Source organism: Ammodytes marinus (genome assembly GCF_949987685.1).
Source record: "Ammodytes marinus genome assembly, chromosome: 22".
NCBI classification, from domain to species: domain Eukaryota; kingdom Metazoa; phylum Chordata; class Actinopteri; order Uranoscopiformes; family Ammodytidae; genus Ammodytes; species Ammodytes marinus.
Genome location: NC_137226.1, coordinates 4,325,629 through 4,343,419, shown reverse-complemented (window position 1 = coordinate 4,343,419; position 17,791 = coordinate 4,325,629). Strand labels below are relative to the sequence as shown.

At 39.5% G+C, this 17,791-nt stretch overlaps 2 protein-coding genes across 3 annotated transcripts; one reads left to right on the top strand and one right to left on the bottom strand.

The window, feature by feature from the left end:
- Window positions 1-488: 488 nt before the first annotated feature.
- Window positions 489-6,875, bottom strand: LOC307268744 (peroxisomal succinyl-coenzyme A thioesterase-like). The gene is made up of 11 exons (XM_080051491.1): window positions 6,822-6,875; window positions 4,434-4,631; window positions 3,942-4,041; window positions 3,158-3,348; window positions 2,469-2,632; window positions 1,919-2,038; window positions 1,750-1,826; window positions 1,366-1,459; window positions 1,199-1,279; window positions 899-1,040; window positions 489-688 (listed from the first exon to the last, which is right to left on the bottom strand). Exons 2-11 carry the CDS (start codon window positions 4,624-4,626, stop codon window positions 564-566), a joined length of 1,287 nt encoding a protein of 428 aa, XP_079907617.1. The 5' UTR covers window positions 4,627-4,631; window positions 6,822-6,875; the 3' UTR covers window positions 489-563.
- A 245-nt stretch (window positions 6,876-7,120) lies between these two features.
- On the top strand, window positions 7,121-13,211 carry ssbp1 (single-stranded DNA binding protein 1). 2 transcript variants are annotated; one of them, XM_080051226.1, is made up of 7 exons: window positions 7,121-7,168; window positions 9,426-9,478; window positions 9,965-10,022; window positions 10,510-10,650; window positions 11,812-11,899; window positions 12,082-12,170; window positions 12,562-13,211. In XM_080051226.1, exons 2-7 carry the CDS (start codon window positions 9,455-9,457, stop codon window positions 12,603-12,605), a joined length of 444 nt encoding a protein of 147 aa, XP_079907352.1. In that variant the 5' UTR covers window positions 7,121-7,168; window positions 9,426-9,454; the 3' UTR covers window positions 12,606-13,211. The 2 variants fall into 2 exon arrangements, with proteins under 2 accessions (XP_079907352.1, XP_079907353.1); XM_080051227.1 differs by having other exon boundaries at window positions 7,141-7,179; window positions 12,562-13,209.
- Window positions 13,212-17,791: the final 4,580 nt, after the last annotated feature.

The window sequence follows — 17,791 nt, the reverse complement described above, 5'->3', positions numbered from 1 at the left end:
TACATGTTTTTACTTACAGCAATTTGAAAGAAATGACAGTTGAAAATATTTGATAATAATACATTTTCAGTAGATTTTTATCCCCTCACTATTCTGCGGGGGATTTAAATTCTTATATGTCCTAAAAGAAGTTAAGTTTAAATATATTGAGTCTTAAATATACTCGAGTCGTACGTTAACCAACATTTACAGCTTTGTTTATACAAGCAACAAGTGGAATGAGGATAGTATAGTACAGTACGTAGAAAATGTGCTTTTCTGAAAAACTTCTGTTATGTGAGATATTCTACAACTCAAGGTTTGAAGCTTACAGATGATAAAACTGAGCAAGGACTTCATGGACATGAAATACTGAAATGAGGCACAATCAGGGCAAAACATAACAATCAATTCTGATCATTTAAAATAATAATTTAACATTAGTTGTTGAATTTAGCTGTGCTTATAAAACGGGTGGTTTAAATACAGCGATCTGATTGGTTCCTAACTGTTGCATAATGGGCGTATACATAACTGATATGACGTCCAATCAGTTTGCAGAGTATAGATAGATATAGAATGGTTCACATTTTGGCTTTAGGAACGCTGGCAGAGTAGAGATGATGCTGCAGAAAAGCTAAGATCTTCCTCCATGAATCTTCCTGAGCGTCTGAATGAGGTTTGGTTTGTCCTCCCCACAGCAAGATCACTGAAACACACACAACGGTAAAACACATTGATTTATAAGTTATATTAACCTGAGACAAGTTAAGATGGAAAATAGTGTTCATTTAGTTTTCCTACTAGGCAAGGCAAGTTTATTTATATAGCACAATTCAAACACAAGGCCATTCAAAGTGTACAACAACTACTACTTGCTTTTTATATATTTTTTTGAATAATAATAATGATAAAACACCTTTCTCTCTGCTGCTTTGCACTACAAAGTTAGTGGCTCTGAAGTGAGGGGAGTAGGGCGGTTCGATGAGGTGTCCTGTGTCGGGGTAGTCCAGTCGGCTCAGCAGGTGATGGTTCCCCGCTAGACGCATCATCTGGGAGACCTGAGGGGCAAAGGGCCAGTTAAGGAAATGTTCTTAAACAATATGATTAATAAGACAATAATTAGCAAATTCATAGCGAAACAACAGTTTGTGTGTGTGTGTGTGTGTGTGTGTGTGTGTGTGTGTGTGTGTGTGTGTGTGTGTGTGTGTTCACTCACATCCTCAGCAGACTCCACTGCAGCAGTGTTCTGATCATCGTGGCCGTTGACCAACAGCATTGGACAACTTATTTTCCCCACCTCAAGGAGAATAAACCAAACTTATTATTTATGATTTCTTTGTTTTGATGTGTTATTGCCATTGGTGCAACATGTCGGCTACTTACCTCAACTTTCCATTTGGGTTCACTGGGAATGGGCAGACTGATATGTTTCCATATATGGTGGTTGTTCTCATCCACACGGGCTTTCGAAAGATCCCTGTCATCAAGAAATAAATCAGACACTTTGTATTTGCTTTTTTTTATTGATTAAGTACATTTTGAATACTTTTTACATCAGTTAAGAAGTCATTTTTTTAACAAACATCAGAATAACTTGAATACAGAAACACACTTATAATAATACTACCTCGTACTCACTAAGTATTTAATTGTCATGGTAAGTGACACTTACCATGACAATTAAATACCCTTAGCATTTTTATCAAGAATGCTAAGATATTTTTAAATTAATTAATTGTAAATATACAGAAACAGATCAAATCCTACCAGTCCTGATGCAGTCCTTCCACTGATCTCCCTTTTATAAAGACGTGGTTGCCACTGATACAGACGCAGCAGCGAGGCTAAAAACAACAAAGAGACACACGCCATAACATCTACATATTCAAGAAAACTACACAGAGTAGAACCACAATATTTTGTGTGTGTAACTTGCCTTGATAACGGTGCTGTTTGCTGCCATATACAAGGACACAATGGAGCCGAGGGAAAGGCCAAACATTCCTACTCTGTCTGGAATCACTTTCGGATGGTCTTTGACAATATCAAAAGCTTTCTGTGAAGGAGAAGAGAACAGGGAAATTAAGACAATAATTTAAATTAAAGATGCTCTGAGGAACTTTCAGTTTGTGTTCATTCTTGCACCCCCTTTGGACAAAAGCCTATATGTTTAATACATATCCTAGCCTCTGTAAACAGGCATGTTATTAACTATGGTTAATACTCATGTATTAACACCAGATTCTTTAGTCCGGTGCACATACAGTGGGTACAGTTATCGTGAAGAGATATTCAATCATTTTTTCAAAAAGTGATTTGGACAAAAAGCTTTCTCCAGAATCAAATGTATGCAAATGTTTCCTCTTTGCAAATGTTAATAGTGGTCCAGGACTTCCTGTAATTGGTGAAAATGTCCACAAAGTACAAGACAGTATTATATCAGAACAATAATGCAGAATATCCGGAGGTAATAAAACACCACAAACCTCAAAATAGTTAAACTGTAGATGTGCAGTGCTCAGCTCGCCGGCTTTGAAATACTCCAGCGCTAAAGAAGCGAAGCCGTGTGAAGCCAGGAGGGCCGAGCGATACTCCAGCAGCCCCCCTCCGCCCCCCCACATGTCCAACAGCCCCGGGAACGGGCCCGGTCCTGGGGAGGGAGAGACACTGGTTGGGAACTTTATATGAGAAAACACTGGTTTTGGAATACTGCAAGTATCTTGGAAGGTCAACAAAAGGAAGATAAGTTGATCAATATACAGGTGCATCTAAAAAAATTTGAATACCATGGAAAAGTTACTTTTTTTTTTATGATTACGGCTTACAGCTCCATGAAAATCAAACATACAGATTCACTAGGTTAATATTTTGAGATATATACTTGAATAATACAGCAACCTGGTCTTCCATAACGCCTCAGCACCTCAAGTATCAAATGCATAAATGAACATACTTTTCAAAAAGGTTGACGTTTTGATTGGCTTGGAAGTAATATTCTAATATTTTGAGATGCTGGATTGTTGACCTGTAGTCATGAAAACAAAAACAAAAACAAAAAAAAGGCTTATATGTCACTTCATGTGTAATGCATTTAGAATATATGAAAGTTCCACATTTTGAATTCAACCTTTCCAGGATAAGCCTTTATGTGTTTCTGAGGTGTTTTGAGCAGTACCTGGAGGTATAAAGAGCGTCCCTCTCACTCCGTTCTCTCTGATATCGATCCTCTGTACGCCGGGCGCCATGTACCATCTCTCTGTCAGTACAGACGCTAGTGGAGCCTGATCCCTGAAGCCCTCTGTGATGTGTCCACTGTAGACTGAGATATGAACCAACAGGGGACTGCACACGTCTCTCTTCCTCAGCCTGGCAGGTAAGGAGCAGGGCAAAGTGTTTAAACATCCACAGAACTGGTAATATAGGTGTATTTTGATGCCATCTAGTGGTACGATTCTAGATTGAAAACTACCCCTTCGTTTGGAAAATTTAGCTAAGCATTTTAACATCCACAGAACTGGCATTGGACCTACTGTAGTTTACTGATTAACTCACAAGTTAACTCATCTGAGTCCAAAAAGGCCAATAGTGAAGCCGAAGGTGTCTCTACAGTAATATAGATGTATCTTGACGTGATCTAGTGGTAAGATTCTAGATTGCAATGCTCCATGTCTACCCCTTTCGTTTGGAGAGTTTACAGAAGCTACGGTGGCCTTCAAGGACAAGAAGCTGGTTACTAAAGATGGCATTTGTTTGACTCTCTGTACACTCTGGTCTTGGTCATGAGTCATGACTAGGTCTTGGTTGAGATCATTTTGACTACAACACCGATTATATGATCTTCTTACATTTCCCACAAGAGTCTCTAGCAAAGGAGTTTGCTGATCAAATGATTTTCATGTTTTTCACAATTCATTTTGATATTCATTTCAGGTGATATTACCCATCCAATAACATGTTACCTGAGTCCTGTGCGACTCCCTGGTACGGGACACATGCTCCACAGCAGACCCATTGGTTCTTTCCCTGTGTACGTTCCCCCGATGCTCAAGTCATCTGAAACTACAAGAGCAATCAAAATGTCAACAACTACATAGTAAAATATAGAAAAAATATCCAACAAGGTGTCGCAGCCAGACATTAATGTTTTCACCGCAGAGGGAGAAAAGTTACTATGTTTTTTTGTTTCAGAGATTTGATCATGTTATGAGCAAGTGACTACATCAGAGAAAAAACGAGACAGTGCATAGTGCACTTGTATAGTGTGTATAGTTTTGGTGCGCCTTCCTCCGATGCACCTGTCATCCACTCAGGTGAGCAGAGATCTTAGAGAACGTTTACATTATTGGCTGCTACAGGGAGGTTAGTTGTAAAGAAAATACAGGGTACACTTGTTTTGGCTTCATATCATTAGTACACTTAAAATACAAGTTTGAGTTAGAAAACCCCCTAACCTGAGACCACTCCCCTGGGATCACTGATGTAGTGTCCGTAGGCCTCCCAGTAGTCTCTGTCCTCTGAGTGGTGCAGGGAGTGGAGAGTCACCGGAGTTTGTGTAGGCAGATTTTCCACCAGGACCCTGAAGGCCTCATCGACCATCGCTCGGCTGGGATGGACAGACAGGAGCGGAGGGGCAGGGACAGACATGGCTGCTGGTAATGGGGAAGTCTGTAGAGAAATGTGAATTTAATAACAATTTAATAATGTTGATTTACACATCCATGCATTCAGTATTGAGCAAAAACAGTACAGTATACATGTACTGTATATGAACCTAAAAGGTGCCAGACTTTTGGTAGTGTCAGTTTAATTGTGGTTGATTGTATTCTACTTGTTCAAAACTTAATAACTTTACTAAAAAAGCCTGTGGAGAAATGTGGATGGGAATATCCACATGATAGAAGTGCTACAACAAGGTGCACTATTGAGAAGTTAACAATCTCTTAATGTTATATAGGATAATAAATCCATAACAGGGGCACAGGTCCTTTGAATAATTTAGGTATATTTTGCAAAAATAAATACTTCTGTAACTTTAAAGTGCTCGACTTGTACTGCAAATCGAGTATTTTAACATTGTTATATCAGTACTTATACTTATCGATACTGTAGCATGTGTATGTCTGTTTTAGTGTAGGTTACTAGGCTGTTTGTCATTTTACAACATGGGTTGCACAATGAACTCCACATAGATAGCATGTTCTATAGGGCAACGTGTCTTAGCATTCACTGTACTCTTTGTATTTTTTAATGAACAATTTGTACTGGCAAACTTATTATAAAGTTATATCTTAGAACTATTAGGCTATCTTAAATATTGTATTATAAAATAATTAAATAACTAAAATGCACGTAAAAAAACAAAATACTATATTCATTCATTAAAGATATTTGTTTTTTAAATTCGATAACTTGTGAAAACAAAAAAATCAATGTTATATAACATTAGTCTTATTTTGAAAATCTTGGAAAGTAACTGTCAGTTCACTTTACGCAATAAAAAAGCTGTTTCTAAAATATGAATCAATGCGCTCACCGGTCTACTATGAACGCACGCGGTCACTTTACAATCAACAACAAACACAGTTATTCATCAAACCTGTTAATAGAAAAAATTATATCAGAATATTAATAGTAAACTCACGGAGACTTTGATGCAGGAGCGTTCAGTCCAGAGAGAGAGAGAGAGAGAGAGAGAGAGAGAGAGAGAGAGAGAGAGAGAGAGAGAGAGAGAGAGAGAGAGAGAGAGAGAGAGAGAGAGAGAGAGAGCGAGCGAGCGAGCCTGTGTGTGTGTGTGTGTGTGTGAAGGAGAGAGAGAGAGTGTGTGTGCAGGAGAGAGAGAGCGAGAGAGATCTACAAACGCACATGAGCTCTCCGGTGGACTTCGCCCCTTTTCGGTAACCAGGTTTACGGTTCAAGTTTAGGGGAAAGTTAACGCCACCCCTGTACTTCTTATGTAATGTAAAGTATGTCAAAGTTCACGGTGACACTGAAGATTTACATATACAGTATATTGTGTGTTTTGGCCAAAATATATTAACCACAACATAAGACAGATGAAAAACAGCCGGTTTAATTGTGCATATCTCTCACACTAAAGTTCAGCTGTGTTGCCTGTTAAAGACACTATGAGGTCAGATGAATAGATAATAGACTGCTGTTATCCTTGATCGTTCTTCAATACATATTTCAGTCGTCTATTATCATCCAATGGAATAGACCGAAGTTAATCTACAAGTACTACATTTAAATACAAATTTTTCAGCGCGCGCACACACACAGTATGGACAGGGAGCAGATTGTGACGATTTATTCACTGATTTTGACAAAAAGGTGTTTGACAACAAGCGTTCTCTATTCGCTTACTGCACCTTAAAAAGGTCCAAAATGTACATTCAGGTGTTTATTTTAGTAAAGTTTCCTGACTGTGTCTGTATTTTTCCTCCTATCTCAACGTTAGTTTTTATTTTCAATACTCTGAACCAAAAATCTCAACCTCTAAAGCACTTACATCAACTAAAATTTCCATAATCATCCTTAGCACTATTCTGAAGGTTATAGCCTACTGACAGACAGTTGTGTTCATAGGCTATGCAGTTACATTTCTGATTCATAATACATTTTGTTCTTAGAAACTTGCAGAAAATTCATTTTTAGGACCTGTCCTGTACATATAGTATTTTTGGAGACTTTGGAGTAATCAACTGGCAAAGTTTCATGATGATATCTATAACTTAAAAGTTTTACCCTATTCGCCTGCAGTGACTCACTGTAGGCTACTGTTGCATTACGAGAACGGAACAACATGATTCACTTGCATTGATTTAATGATGGTAACTTACTTTAGTGATGAACTGGTCCTTCAGCAATACAACTATAAGTTTAGTTTGATCCAATCCGCAGCCTTAAACACACTCTCGACCCTCCCGACATATTCTAGGGGTTCCAGGGACCCTTGAAGTCCTTGAAAGTTATTGAATAATCGCTTCACATTGGATAAATTTATCTGCAAAACACTTTCACTAACTTGTGGCTACACTGTTGCAATACGCCGCTTCTTCTCTTAACCACACGCTTGGCACGTCGCCAGAGAAGACAGAAAAGCGGAAGTAGAGGTCGTCGGACACTTTTTGCAGACGGACAGGAACTTATAAGGTTATCCAATCCTCGTCTGAAATCTTTGCACAAGGTAATTTTCCAGTAAGCATGCGTTATTCTATACTTTAGTAAAATGTTCTCACCATTTCAACCATTAACACTGCATCCCATTGGATTTTGCAACCTCATAAGCATGTTAATATAAAGATTTTGTTGAGAGAAAGGTGTTAACTTTAAAGATGTATTTCTCATGTGGCGGGAGATGAATGAGCCTCGTTGCTTCCGTGAAGATTTCTGCCCCACAATTAGTTTATTAAAAATCTGTTAATTTATCTGCTGCTTCGCCCTGTTTACACCGGGTACTGGTTCTTAAAAACCTGGAAAGTTTGTGAATTTAAGGATACGACTTTAGGCATGGGAAGTTTTTGAAAACACGTGTATGCCATGGGACCTTCACGTTCATACGGGTCATGCACTAACTCCTTATGAATATATATTTTTCCTATATAGCCTATGCGTATTTTACTTTCATTCATAGTTTAGGAGCTGCTCGATTATGGCAACAAAAAAAATGGTAATCACATTTATTTTGATTGATATTGAGATTACAATTATTTAACACAATACTTACACTGGCTTTGGAAAAATAAGTTATTTTTTTTTGTAATTAAATTTTTTTTTATTGGAATCCTGTTTTTAGAGGATTTCCTTGAATTTAAATACAGTTCAACTTGACTTGGCTCAAAGGCTTGATTTGAAAACATTTTGTTGTAAACGTTGATCTTATTTTCATGATCGTTAGAAGTGTAAATTATGATTGCGAGTAGCTACTATTAAATGAGTCGCTCAGCCGCTCATAGGCTAGTGGTCAGTGGTCACTTTACTGGGCGGCTTGTGGTCAGTGGTCACTTTACTGGGCGGCTGACAAGCTGTTTTCTTGTATTTGCTTGTATGAGCTGAGCAACCTTATGTTATTATAATATTTTGACATTGTATTTTATAGTTTTCACATATAATTTTCATTGTAGGCTATTTTTGTTTTAAATGTTTCTTGAGAAATGTGTTCTGAAACAATGCATGTTTTTTCATGCTTAAAATCCTGAATCGTGTTTTAATTCATGCCTGTAGGTTGTTAACATAACATTGTTGTTGTAACAAATGAACAGTATTTCTCTTCTCTCAGGATGGAAATAGTGTCTGATTTAGTCATCCTGCATCGCCCAAAAGACACAACCAGCTCCCTTGTATATAAAGTCACACAGTCAAAAATGCACACACAGTTAAAGGGAAGGTTTCTGTCGCCTTATATTGAGCCGGTGGCGGTGAGTGAGACAAATCGCAATAAATTGAACCTTCTGAGTTATTCCTAGAAAGTAAATAGTGTTCAGCAGCTTATTCCTCCCAAAATACACAGCCAGCTCACTTTTATTCACATTCAAGAGGAAGTTGTTGTTCTCACACTCACACGTTGCTGCTACAAAACTGTGCAAAAGTTCCCTGCTGAATCATCTGAATATTTCTTCAAGTAGTAGGACTCAGTGTGAAAAGGAGAGGAGTACATAATAATTGGAGAGTATATACTTTGTGCCTAACAACATGTATATTTTCATTTGGTGTAGACTGTGGTCTGTCCATCAGGGAGTCAGTAAAAGCCCACAGCAGGTTGTGGGGGCGTTTGCCGTTACCTTTTGGACATCCCCCTCACGCCGCTGTGTGTGTATAAAGACTGGTGAAATATATGATCCTAACAGAGCTGCCTGTTTATTTTTTTAAGATTATTTTTTGACATTTTCAAGCTTTATTAGATAGTACAGAGTTGAAATGGGGAGACAGAGAGAGAGGGGGATGACCTGCAGTAAAGGTCCACGGGTCGAATTTGAACCCGAGGCCACTGCAACGAAGGTAGGATCCAACGCTCTATCCACTACGACACTGGAGCGCCCCGCCTGCTTCTTCTTTTATGGAACAATAGCATTAAAACCAGCCCTTCAAAGTTTTTAAAAATAAACTTAAAAAGGCATGTCTCTCTCATCCAAGTTTCCCAAAGGGACTTTGAAATCCTTGAAAATTTGTGAATTTGAGTAAAACAATTAAGATGTTGTTTTTTTAATTTTTTTTTAAAGGCATAACAAGTGTTGTAACAGTAAATTAACCTCGACACATGTCTCAAACTGTGCAGTGTTGGGTTCTTGGATGTTGACAGAATCTTACCTGGACACTCCTTGAATTAGATGTTTTAAAGGTGCTCAGAGGAACTTTCAGAAAGGTCACGGTTTTCTCAAATGTGTTCTTCAGTTATATTTCTTTAAAGTTGATAACATGATTTTTGTGCCCTTTGTGTGTTTCAGTCGTCAGCTGTTTGTGCAGCAGAGAGAAGATGTTTAGAAGTGCCTCAGCTCAGGTGAGCAGAAAACGTCATGTTAGATATAGTTATGTTTTTTATTACATTATTACTCTGTATGTCTGATGGAATTATTCTCTATGGGGCTATTATTGTAGAAAAACTATTTACAAAGGTGTATCTCAATCCGTGTGTGCGTAAACATATGTGTACATTTAAAAAAAAAATGCGTACAGGAATCTGCCAGAAAAGATCTCCAAATCTCAATCTGTATTCAGATTTGAAAATGTGATAAGATCAGATCAGAAATATGTTTGACACTAGCTCTGCATAGGCAAAGCAAGGCAAGGCAAGTTTATTTCTATAGCACAATTCAGACACAAGGCCATTCAAAGTCCTTTACAGGGGCATGAAATACATCAAGATTAGACATAGACATAGAAATTGAATTTAAGAGATAATTGAAAACAAAGAAAATGCATCAATATGACCAATTAGCATACTGACAGCTTTAGAAACTAAATGTTCTATGTGTCGTCTCTTCAGATCTTCAGACAGGTGGTGAGATGTGCGAGCACAGACGCCAGCCTCATCCTGGAGAGATGTGAGTAAACTCTAATACCTGTCCTCTGTTTATCTCTGTTCTTTATTTTTAGCTGATCATTTATTGGTATGAAGGTTGGTTGGCTGCTGTTTGTGGATGTCTGTTATCTTTTCTATGCACCTTATGAAGCAGCTGATTTTGATCTTATTGTCATTTATACAATTATAATGACTCGATCTGTAACAGTTTTTTTAATTAGGCTATAGTACTTTCACTCATTTCATTTGAATTCCAGTCTAAATGTATATAAAAAAAGTTCTCTCTATCAGTTGTTGTGTATTTGATGTATTTGCATTGTATATTGTGTATGTATTGTTGTTTTTTGTTTTTGCATTTGTTTGACAAATGAGGGTCATTGATCTCTCGAGTATAAATAAAGGTTAAATTAAAAAATAATGTATTCTATTCTATTCTATTCTATTTTATTCTATTCTATTCTATTCTATTCTATTCTTGACCTGTATAAATCTCTGTGTTTTTCCTGCAGCTATAAACCGTGTCCAGCTGTTGGGGCGAGTGGGTCAGGACCCGGTGATGAGACAGGTGGAGGGGCGGAACCCCGTCACCATCTTCTCCCTGGCAACCAATGAGATGTGGCGATCAGGAGAGGGAGAGCAGACTGCCACAGGTTAGAATACTCTATCGTCCCTGTGTTCTAAATCACATACTCTTTCTTTTTCCTATTCTACATACCACAGCTGACTATAACAATAATCTAGTTAGGAGGCAGTAGGCATACAATTGGGACATACTTTTACTTATTTATTTCATCATAACATCGCAACTTGATCTTGTCTCTTGCTTTTTTATCCGTTGCATCGCTGGTTGTTGTGTGACATCACTTCCTGTGCGCACTGGATTGTGGGTCAGAATCGCCCAAATGGGATACTGTTTTCAACTTCAAAAATCTCAGCCGGATCTAGTGGACATCTGGGTATTTTTAAGCATACTAAATTGACCAAAAGAATTGGGAAATCCTAAATCTTTTTTCTACCATACTAAATAGCAGAAAGTATGGGGATTGGAACGCAGCCTTGTTTTTGCGAGTATGTATTAAACTGCATGTCAATGGATAGCTTTCTTATTAGTCTGCTGATGTCATTTGGCAAGTATGTAGGCAAGGCAAGTTTATTTCTACAGCCCAATTCAGACACAAGGCCATTCAAAGTGCTTTACATTTTGCATAAAATACATCAAGATTAGACATTCAAAATTAAAAAATGCAGGGCCCCTTGAGAACCTTATGATTATTTTAATTGGACATAAAGGAAATCATATAAGGCAATAGTGGATTTATTTACTAACAAAATGTGATTTACTTGTGTTTTTTGTGATATTTGCTGGCAATTTCCCTCCTGCTCCACATTACTTACAGCAGGTGTTGTATTCATATTGTGCCACTAGATGTCGCCCTTACACCATTTTAACTTACTCTGACCTGATGGAAGTGGATGTATGGGTTAAAAAAAAAGTATCTGTTCTTTAAATGACCGTAGACGGCATGTGAAGGTGTATTCAAACAGAAGCGCCGCAGTAATACTGTGTGTGTCCCTGAAGTCTTCATATCCAACATGAAGGCATCATTCACCATCTGCCATTAAAAAAGTGTTTCTTTAAAAAAAAAGGAAGAAAGTGCCACAAGTAATTGTAGACATAATTCCTATGGATGGATTGGTTGAATTTTCTCTATTTCTACAATCTCTTTTTTCTGAGTTATGGTTAATTGTGTGTATAGTTATACGAATGAGTTTGATTCTTGTGATGATGTATTTTATTGTGTCTTGTCCAGGTGACATTAGCCAGAAGACGACTTGGCATCGTGTGTCTGTGTTCAAACCTGGTCTGAGAGACGTGGCCTATCAGTACGTCAAGAAAGGGTAAGACACACACGCTACCTTTTAACTTTAATTAGTCTAGATTTATTTAAATGTTTATAGTGTGATTTAACTTGTTCTAATAACTCAGTGGTGAAATAACCACAGAACAATTGTACTTCTACCCCGTTATACGTTTATTCAAGTGCTGAAATTGCTTTGATTTGACTTTCTTTCTCCCTCAGCTCCAGGATTCTGATCGAGGGGAAGCTGGACTATGGAGAATATGTGGACAAGAACCAGGTCAGACGGCAGGCCACCACCATCATCGCAGGTCAGATATTACATAACTTTTACTTTAAGTTTTGCTTTTGGCTCGGGGCACTTCTCTTTTTACTGTTAATTGTGTGAATCTGAAGTGTGTGTGAGAAGTTTTATGTCAAGGAAACTGTGTTAATTAGTTATTCTGATTTATTGGTTTTTATTGTCACTTACAGTATACTTCCTACTGTCCCATTTCCTTAATATGTTTCCGTTAATGTAATTATTGGTTGACTGTTTTATGATGGCTGGGGGTGAATTTGGGGATAAATAAAGTTGTCTGAATCTGAAGGATTAACGCACATACTAATAACAATATAACTGTAACAAACATAACGACTTTGCACATTTTTATTTGAATAGATAAGTTAATAGTAAAGATGTTTTTTCTTCTTGTTCACCAGATAACATTGTTTTCCTGAGCGACAACATCAGAGAACGGACCTAAATCAGTTGTTTCATCTTTGTCTCCATTCGAATGCTTTACTGGATTTTCTTGTTTGTTCAAAAATAAACGGACTTTGAACTCAACCAACCAAACCACCAAAAGGAACTGACTCACCCAAGATAGAGAGAGGAAGGGGGACAGAATAAACTGCAACACCGTGGGAGTCATGTTTGACTGTGGCACCCCCTGCTGACTGTAAAGCAGAAATACAGCCCACATGTGTGTCGGATAGATATACACTTAACTGATTATGATGCCTGTACATATAACCATTTATATTGCGTGTACTTTTTAGTTTTTACGTGTGAAGATTATGTTAAGGAGAAAAAGTTTAAGAGGTTGAAAACTGTATGAAAACTCAGTGTAAAAAGGTTCTAGAAGTTGTAGTTCTTAAGAGCAACTTTTGTAGTTTTTCTTCCATCATGTCAGTTCAGACAAACTTGCTCAAAACAGAATTAATCTAAAGTTTTCTCAGTCCAAAGAAGGGGTTTCAAACTACAGACCTGGAAGCTGGATTTAGCCTTGATATAGTTAAATTCAGTCACCATATTAAACTATTACTTGTTATATTATCCGCCCCTTGTGTTTTATTTTTAAGTATTCATTAAAATTTCTGTCGATTCTGCAAATCTGCAAAATTTGCTCGCAAGTTCACATTATCTGCGTCCTATACAAGCGTCAAACAGGAATGTGTCTCCGCAATTTCTTTCTGAATATCAATCAAAGGCTGATACTTTTCTTTATACCATGTACTAATAGAATGGAAGTTTTATTTTTTCAAAACGCCACTGCAAGCGTTTAATAGCCATTTTATTTTCAGTTTTAGCCTTTAGCCCGAGGAGGGGTGGGGCCTCGACTTCTAGCTTACAATGCTCGAGAACGAGAATATTGCCACATCTGGAATGTCGTTAAACGTGCACTGGCGTCATGCTTTAGGGGCGTGTTAGGCACCCATGGATGCAGAACAAATTTCTGATCCTGTATGTTGCGTTGCGCCAATGAGAAGCTTTCATAGGAATGAATGGGCACCATGTTTCAATCCGGTGTCCATTTCTTTATATGTCCATGGTTTTCCCCCCAAAGGGGGCGGGGCATGTCAGTATGATATGAGGTCATTCAAAGATCAAAGGCAGGTGAAGTCACGTGCATAGTTACAGTTGCTAGGGTTGAATGTTTATATTTAAACTCTTGAAATTTTTCCTTTGAAGTCATTGGAATGGCATGACGTCATTCAAAGATCAGAAGGCAACTAAAGGTTCCAATGATGTAATGGTTGATGTCATAAAACGCAATATGAAAGTTTATAAGTAGGACCCAATCCAAAGGTTGGTTTCCGTTTTGATTTTTCAGAGCAAATTCACATCGTTCCAAGGAAAGGTACACAGCGACTACAAACAGCGATCTCAATGGATAACGCAAGAGAAGAGAATATGGAATTGGCCCTTCCGCTGGCCACAACAGAGACTCTCCGCCCGCTTGTCAAAATGTTCTTTGACAAACTGACAACGGTACAGTGGGTCAACCTGGACATCGGGTCTGTTGACAAGACAACAGAGAGTATCATAGCAGACATGTGTGTGGATATAATTCGCAATATATCTAGATACATTTATGAGGCTTTAAAACAAAGCATAACACAGGGGGGTCATAGAAAATCGTCCAGTAGCTCTTCTGGATCCAGTGCATCACACATGAGCATTGTTATTTCTGAAGACCAAGTCTTTGAGTGTCTGGGTGACACTATTTCACTAACTTTTGCGGAGGTGATGGGTGTCGACCAAGACATCCATTGCCAGAGCACACAGGAGGTTAACAAGCTTGTGGTAAAAGAGGTTACGAGGAGAGTTAACTCAGAGCTCTCAAAACTTAGTGGGAGCAGCGCAGGCAGCAGCCAGGAGAGCGGCGTGCTGGTATCCAAGCCTTCCACCGGCTTACTGAAGGCAATGGTAAAACCTGTCATAAAAATACTGAAAAAAATAGCAGGACAGATGAAATGCAAGGCAAGGAAGAATAAATGCCAAGAGAGCCCGAAACTGGAATCTGATGGAGCTAAAACACCAGGGGAAGGATCAGCAGAGGAGCCGGATGCACCTGAGGAGTCACGCCAAACTCCTGTAACTCCTTTTGAAGAGCAAGCATCACAAAGATCTTCTTCGGTGGAAAGCTTCGTTATGACAGCCACAGACGCTGTCAGGAGTATCCTGGAGAAACAATCGTCTCAAAGCAGTTGCATTAATCAAGACATTTCAGAGGAGGAATATGACATGCTTGTGTCCAGCACCTCAAAGGACACAGAGGCAGCTGCCTCTGAAATTATTAAAGTAGTTTTGGATGAAATGAATGTGGAGACAGATGGCTCACACAAGAGGAATTCCCTATCAGAGAAAACCTCTTACAAACCTTCCTGCTGGAAAAGGGTGGGAAGTAAAGTCCAAGCCCTTTATTTGCGCACATTTGCAAAGGAAACGATCTTCAGCTCTGTGTCAAAACTGAGGAGCAGCCTTGACAGCGTCCCACAAACAGTAGACACATCATCAGTTGAGTCTCTGATCACCAGGTTGGACTTCCTGGTGGAGGACATGATCCAACCAGAGGACAAAAGCACACCAAGAGGCAGCACAGATGAACACTCCCTTTATGAGAGAATTGCCAAAGGGATTTCTAGTGGGCAGCAAGAAATTGTTTCAAAACGGCTTAGTGAGGTGATATACAGCCACCTCAAACCTGAGGACAATGGCCAAAGGGTCAACATTTTGGCCAAAATCAGGAAAGAAGTGGACTCCGTCATGAGGAGGATGTGTCAGTGGCTCACCTGTCAGTCACAACAGCTTGAGGGACAGGGGGACCAGATGAGCGTGGCTCTGAGCCAGATAAAGGAAGTAGTGGGAAGTCTGACATGCACCGTTACTCCTGTGACATCAACAAAAGTTTCATCAGAGGGAAGCCTCTTAAATACAACTACAGAAGCTGTCAAAGAGATCCTGGAGAAACAATCAGCATATAGCAATCTCATTCATTTTACAGCAAACATCTCAGAGGAGGAATATGACCAGGTTGTGTCCAGGACCTCAAAGGATACAGAGGCAGCTGCCTCTGAGATTGCCAAAGTAATATTGGAGGAGCTTAATTTGGAGACAGATGGCTCACCCAAGATTACGTCCCTATCAGACAAAACCTCTTGCCAAACGTCCTGCTTGAAAACTGTGGGAGGTAGAATCAAAGCCCTTTTTGTCCACAAATTTGCGAAAGAATCAGTCTTCAGCTCTGTGGCAAAAGTGAGGAAGAGCCTTGACAGCCTCCCACTGAATGTAGACAAGTCATCAATTGAGTCTTTCATTAACAGTGTGGATAGCCTGGTGGAGGACATGATCCCTGTAGAAAAAGCCAGCAAGACAACAGGCAGCACTGAGGAACTTTGCCTTTACGACACAATGGCAAAAGACCTTTCTAGCGGCAAGTACACACCTGTTGCCAAACAGCTGAGTGTGGTAATACACAACCATCTGAAACCTAAGGACAATGGACCAAAGGTCGAAATGTTCCCCAAAATCCAAACTGAAGTAGACAGTTTCATGAAGAGGATGTGGCTGTGGCTCACCCTTCAGGCTAAAAAGTGTGAGAAAAAGGTGGACGAGGTGACCCTTGCTGTGAGCCAGATAGAGGGAGTAGTGGAAAGTCTGACATCAGCAATAGACCCAACTGAGGAAACCACTGCAACTCATTTTGAAGAGGATGAACCAACGCAAGTTTCTTCCAAAAAAAGCTTTGTTACTACGAGGAAAGTTACACAGCGACTACAAACAGCGATCTCAATGGATAACGCAAGAGAAGAGAATATGGAATTGGCCCTTCCGCTGGCCACAACAGAGACTCTCTGCCCGCTTGTCAAAATGTTCTTTGACAAACTGACAACGGTACAGTGGGTCAACCTGGACATCGGGTCTGTTGACAAGAAAACAGAGAGTATCATAGCAGACATGTGTGTGGATATAATTCGCATTACATCTAGATACATTTATGAGGCTTTAAAACAAAGCACAACACAGGGGGGTCATAGAAAATCGTCCAATAGCTCTTCTGGATCCAGTGCATCACACATGAGCATTGTTATTTCTGAAGACCAAGTCTTTGAGTGTCTGGGTGACACTATTTCACTAACTTTTGCGGAGGTGATGGGTGTCGACCAAGACATCCATTGCCAGAGCACACAGGAGGTTAACAAGCTTGTGGTAAAAGAGGTTACGAGGAGAGTTAACTCGGAGCTCTCAAAACTTAGTGGGAGCAGCGCAGGCAGCAGCCAGGAGAGCGGCGTGCTGGTATCCAAGCCTTCCACCGGCTTACTGAAGGCAATGGTAAAACCTGTCATAAAAATACTGAAAAAAATAGCAGGACAGATGAAATGCAAGGCAAGGAAGAATAAATGCCAAGAGAGCCCGAAACTGGAATCTGATGGAGCTAAAACACCAGGGGAAGGATCAGCAGAGGAGCTGGATGCACCTGAGGAGTCACGCCAAACTCCTGTAACTCCTTTTGAAGAGCAAGCATCACAAAGATCTTCTTCGGTGGAAAGCTTCGTTATGACAGCCACAGACGCTGTCAGGAGTATCCTGGAGAAACAATCGTCTCAAAGCAGTCGCATTAATCAAGACATTTCAGAGGAGGAATATGACATGCTTGTGTCCAGCACCTCAAAGGACACAGAGGCAGCTGCCTCTGAAATTATTAAAGTAGTTTTGGATGAAATGAATGTGGAGACAGATGGCTCACACAAGAGGAATTCCCTATCAGAGAAAACCTCTTACAAACCTTCCTGCTGGAAAAGGGTGGGAAGTAAAGTCCAAGCCCTTTATTTGCGCACATTTGCAAAGGAAACGATCTTCAGCTCTGTGTCAAAACTAAGGAGCAGCCTTGACAGCGTCCCACAAACAGTAGACACATCATCAGTTGAGTCTCTGATCACCAGGTTGGACTTCCTTGTGGAGGACATGATCCAACCAGAGGACAAAAGCACACCAAGAGGCAGCACAGATGAACACTCCCTTTATGAGAGAATTGCCAAAGGGATTTCTAGTGGGCAGCAAGACATTTTTTCAAAACGGCTTAGTGAGGTGATATACAGCCACCTCAAACCTGAGGACAATGGCCAAAGGGTCAACATTTTGGCCAAAATCAGGAAAGAAGTGGAC

What these genes read in the sequence shown, in the direction of transcription:
- LOC307268744 (XM_080051491.1), bottom strand. Translation starts at nt 4,626, where the DNA reads ATGTCTGTCCCTGCCCCTCCGCTCCTGTCTGTCCATCCCAGCCGAGCG. An exon ending in TCCCAGGGGAGTGGTCTCAG is followed by an intron (nt 4,042 to 4,433) that starts GTTAGGGGGTTT and finishes TTGCTCTTGTAG; the next exon opens with TTTCAGATGACTTGAGCATC. An exon ending in GAAGGACTGCATCAGGACTG is followed by an intron (nt 1,460 to 1,749) that starts GTAGGATTTGAT and finishes TCTTGATGACAG; the next exon opens with GGATCTTTCGAAAGCCCGTG.
- ssbp1 (XM_080051226.1), top strand. Translation starts at nt 9,455, where the DNA reads ATGTTTAGAAGTGCCTCAGCTCAG. An exon ending in CAGCCTCATCCTGGAGAGAT is followed by an intron (nt 10,023 to 10,509) that starts GTGAGTAAACTC and finishes TTTTTCCTGCAG; the next exon opens with CTATAAACCGTGTCCAGCTG. An exon ending in TATCAGTACGTCAAGAAAGG is followed by an intron (nt 11,900 to 12,081) that starts GTAAGACACACA and finishes TTTCTCCCTCAG; the next exon opens with CTCCAGGATTCTGATCGAGG.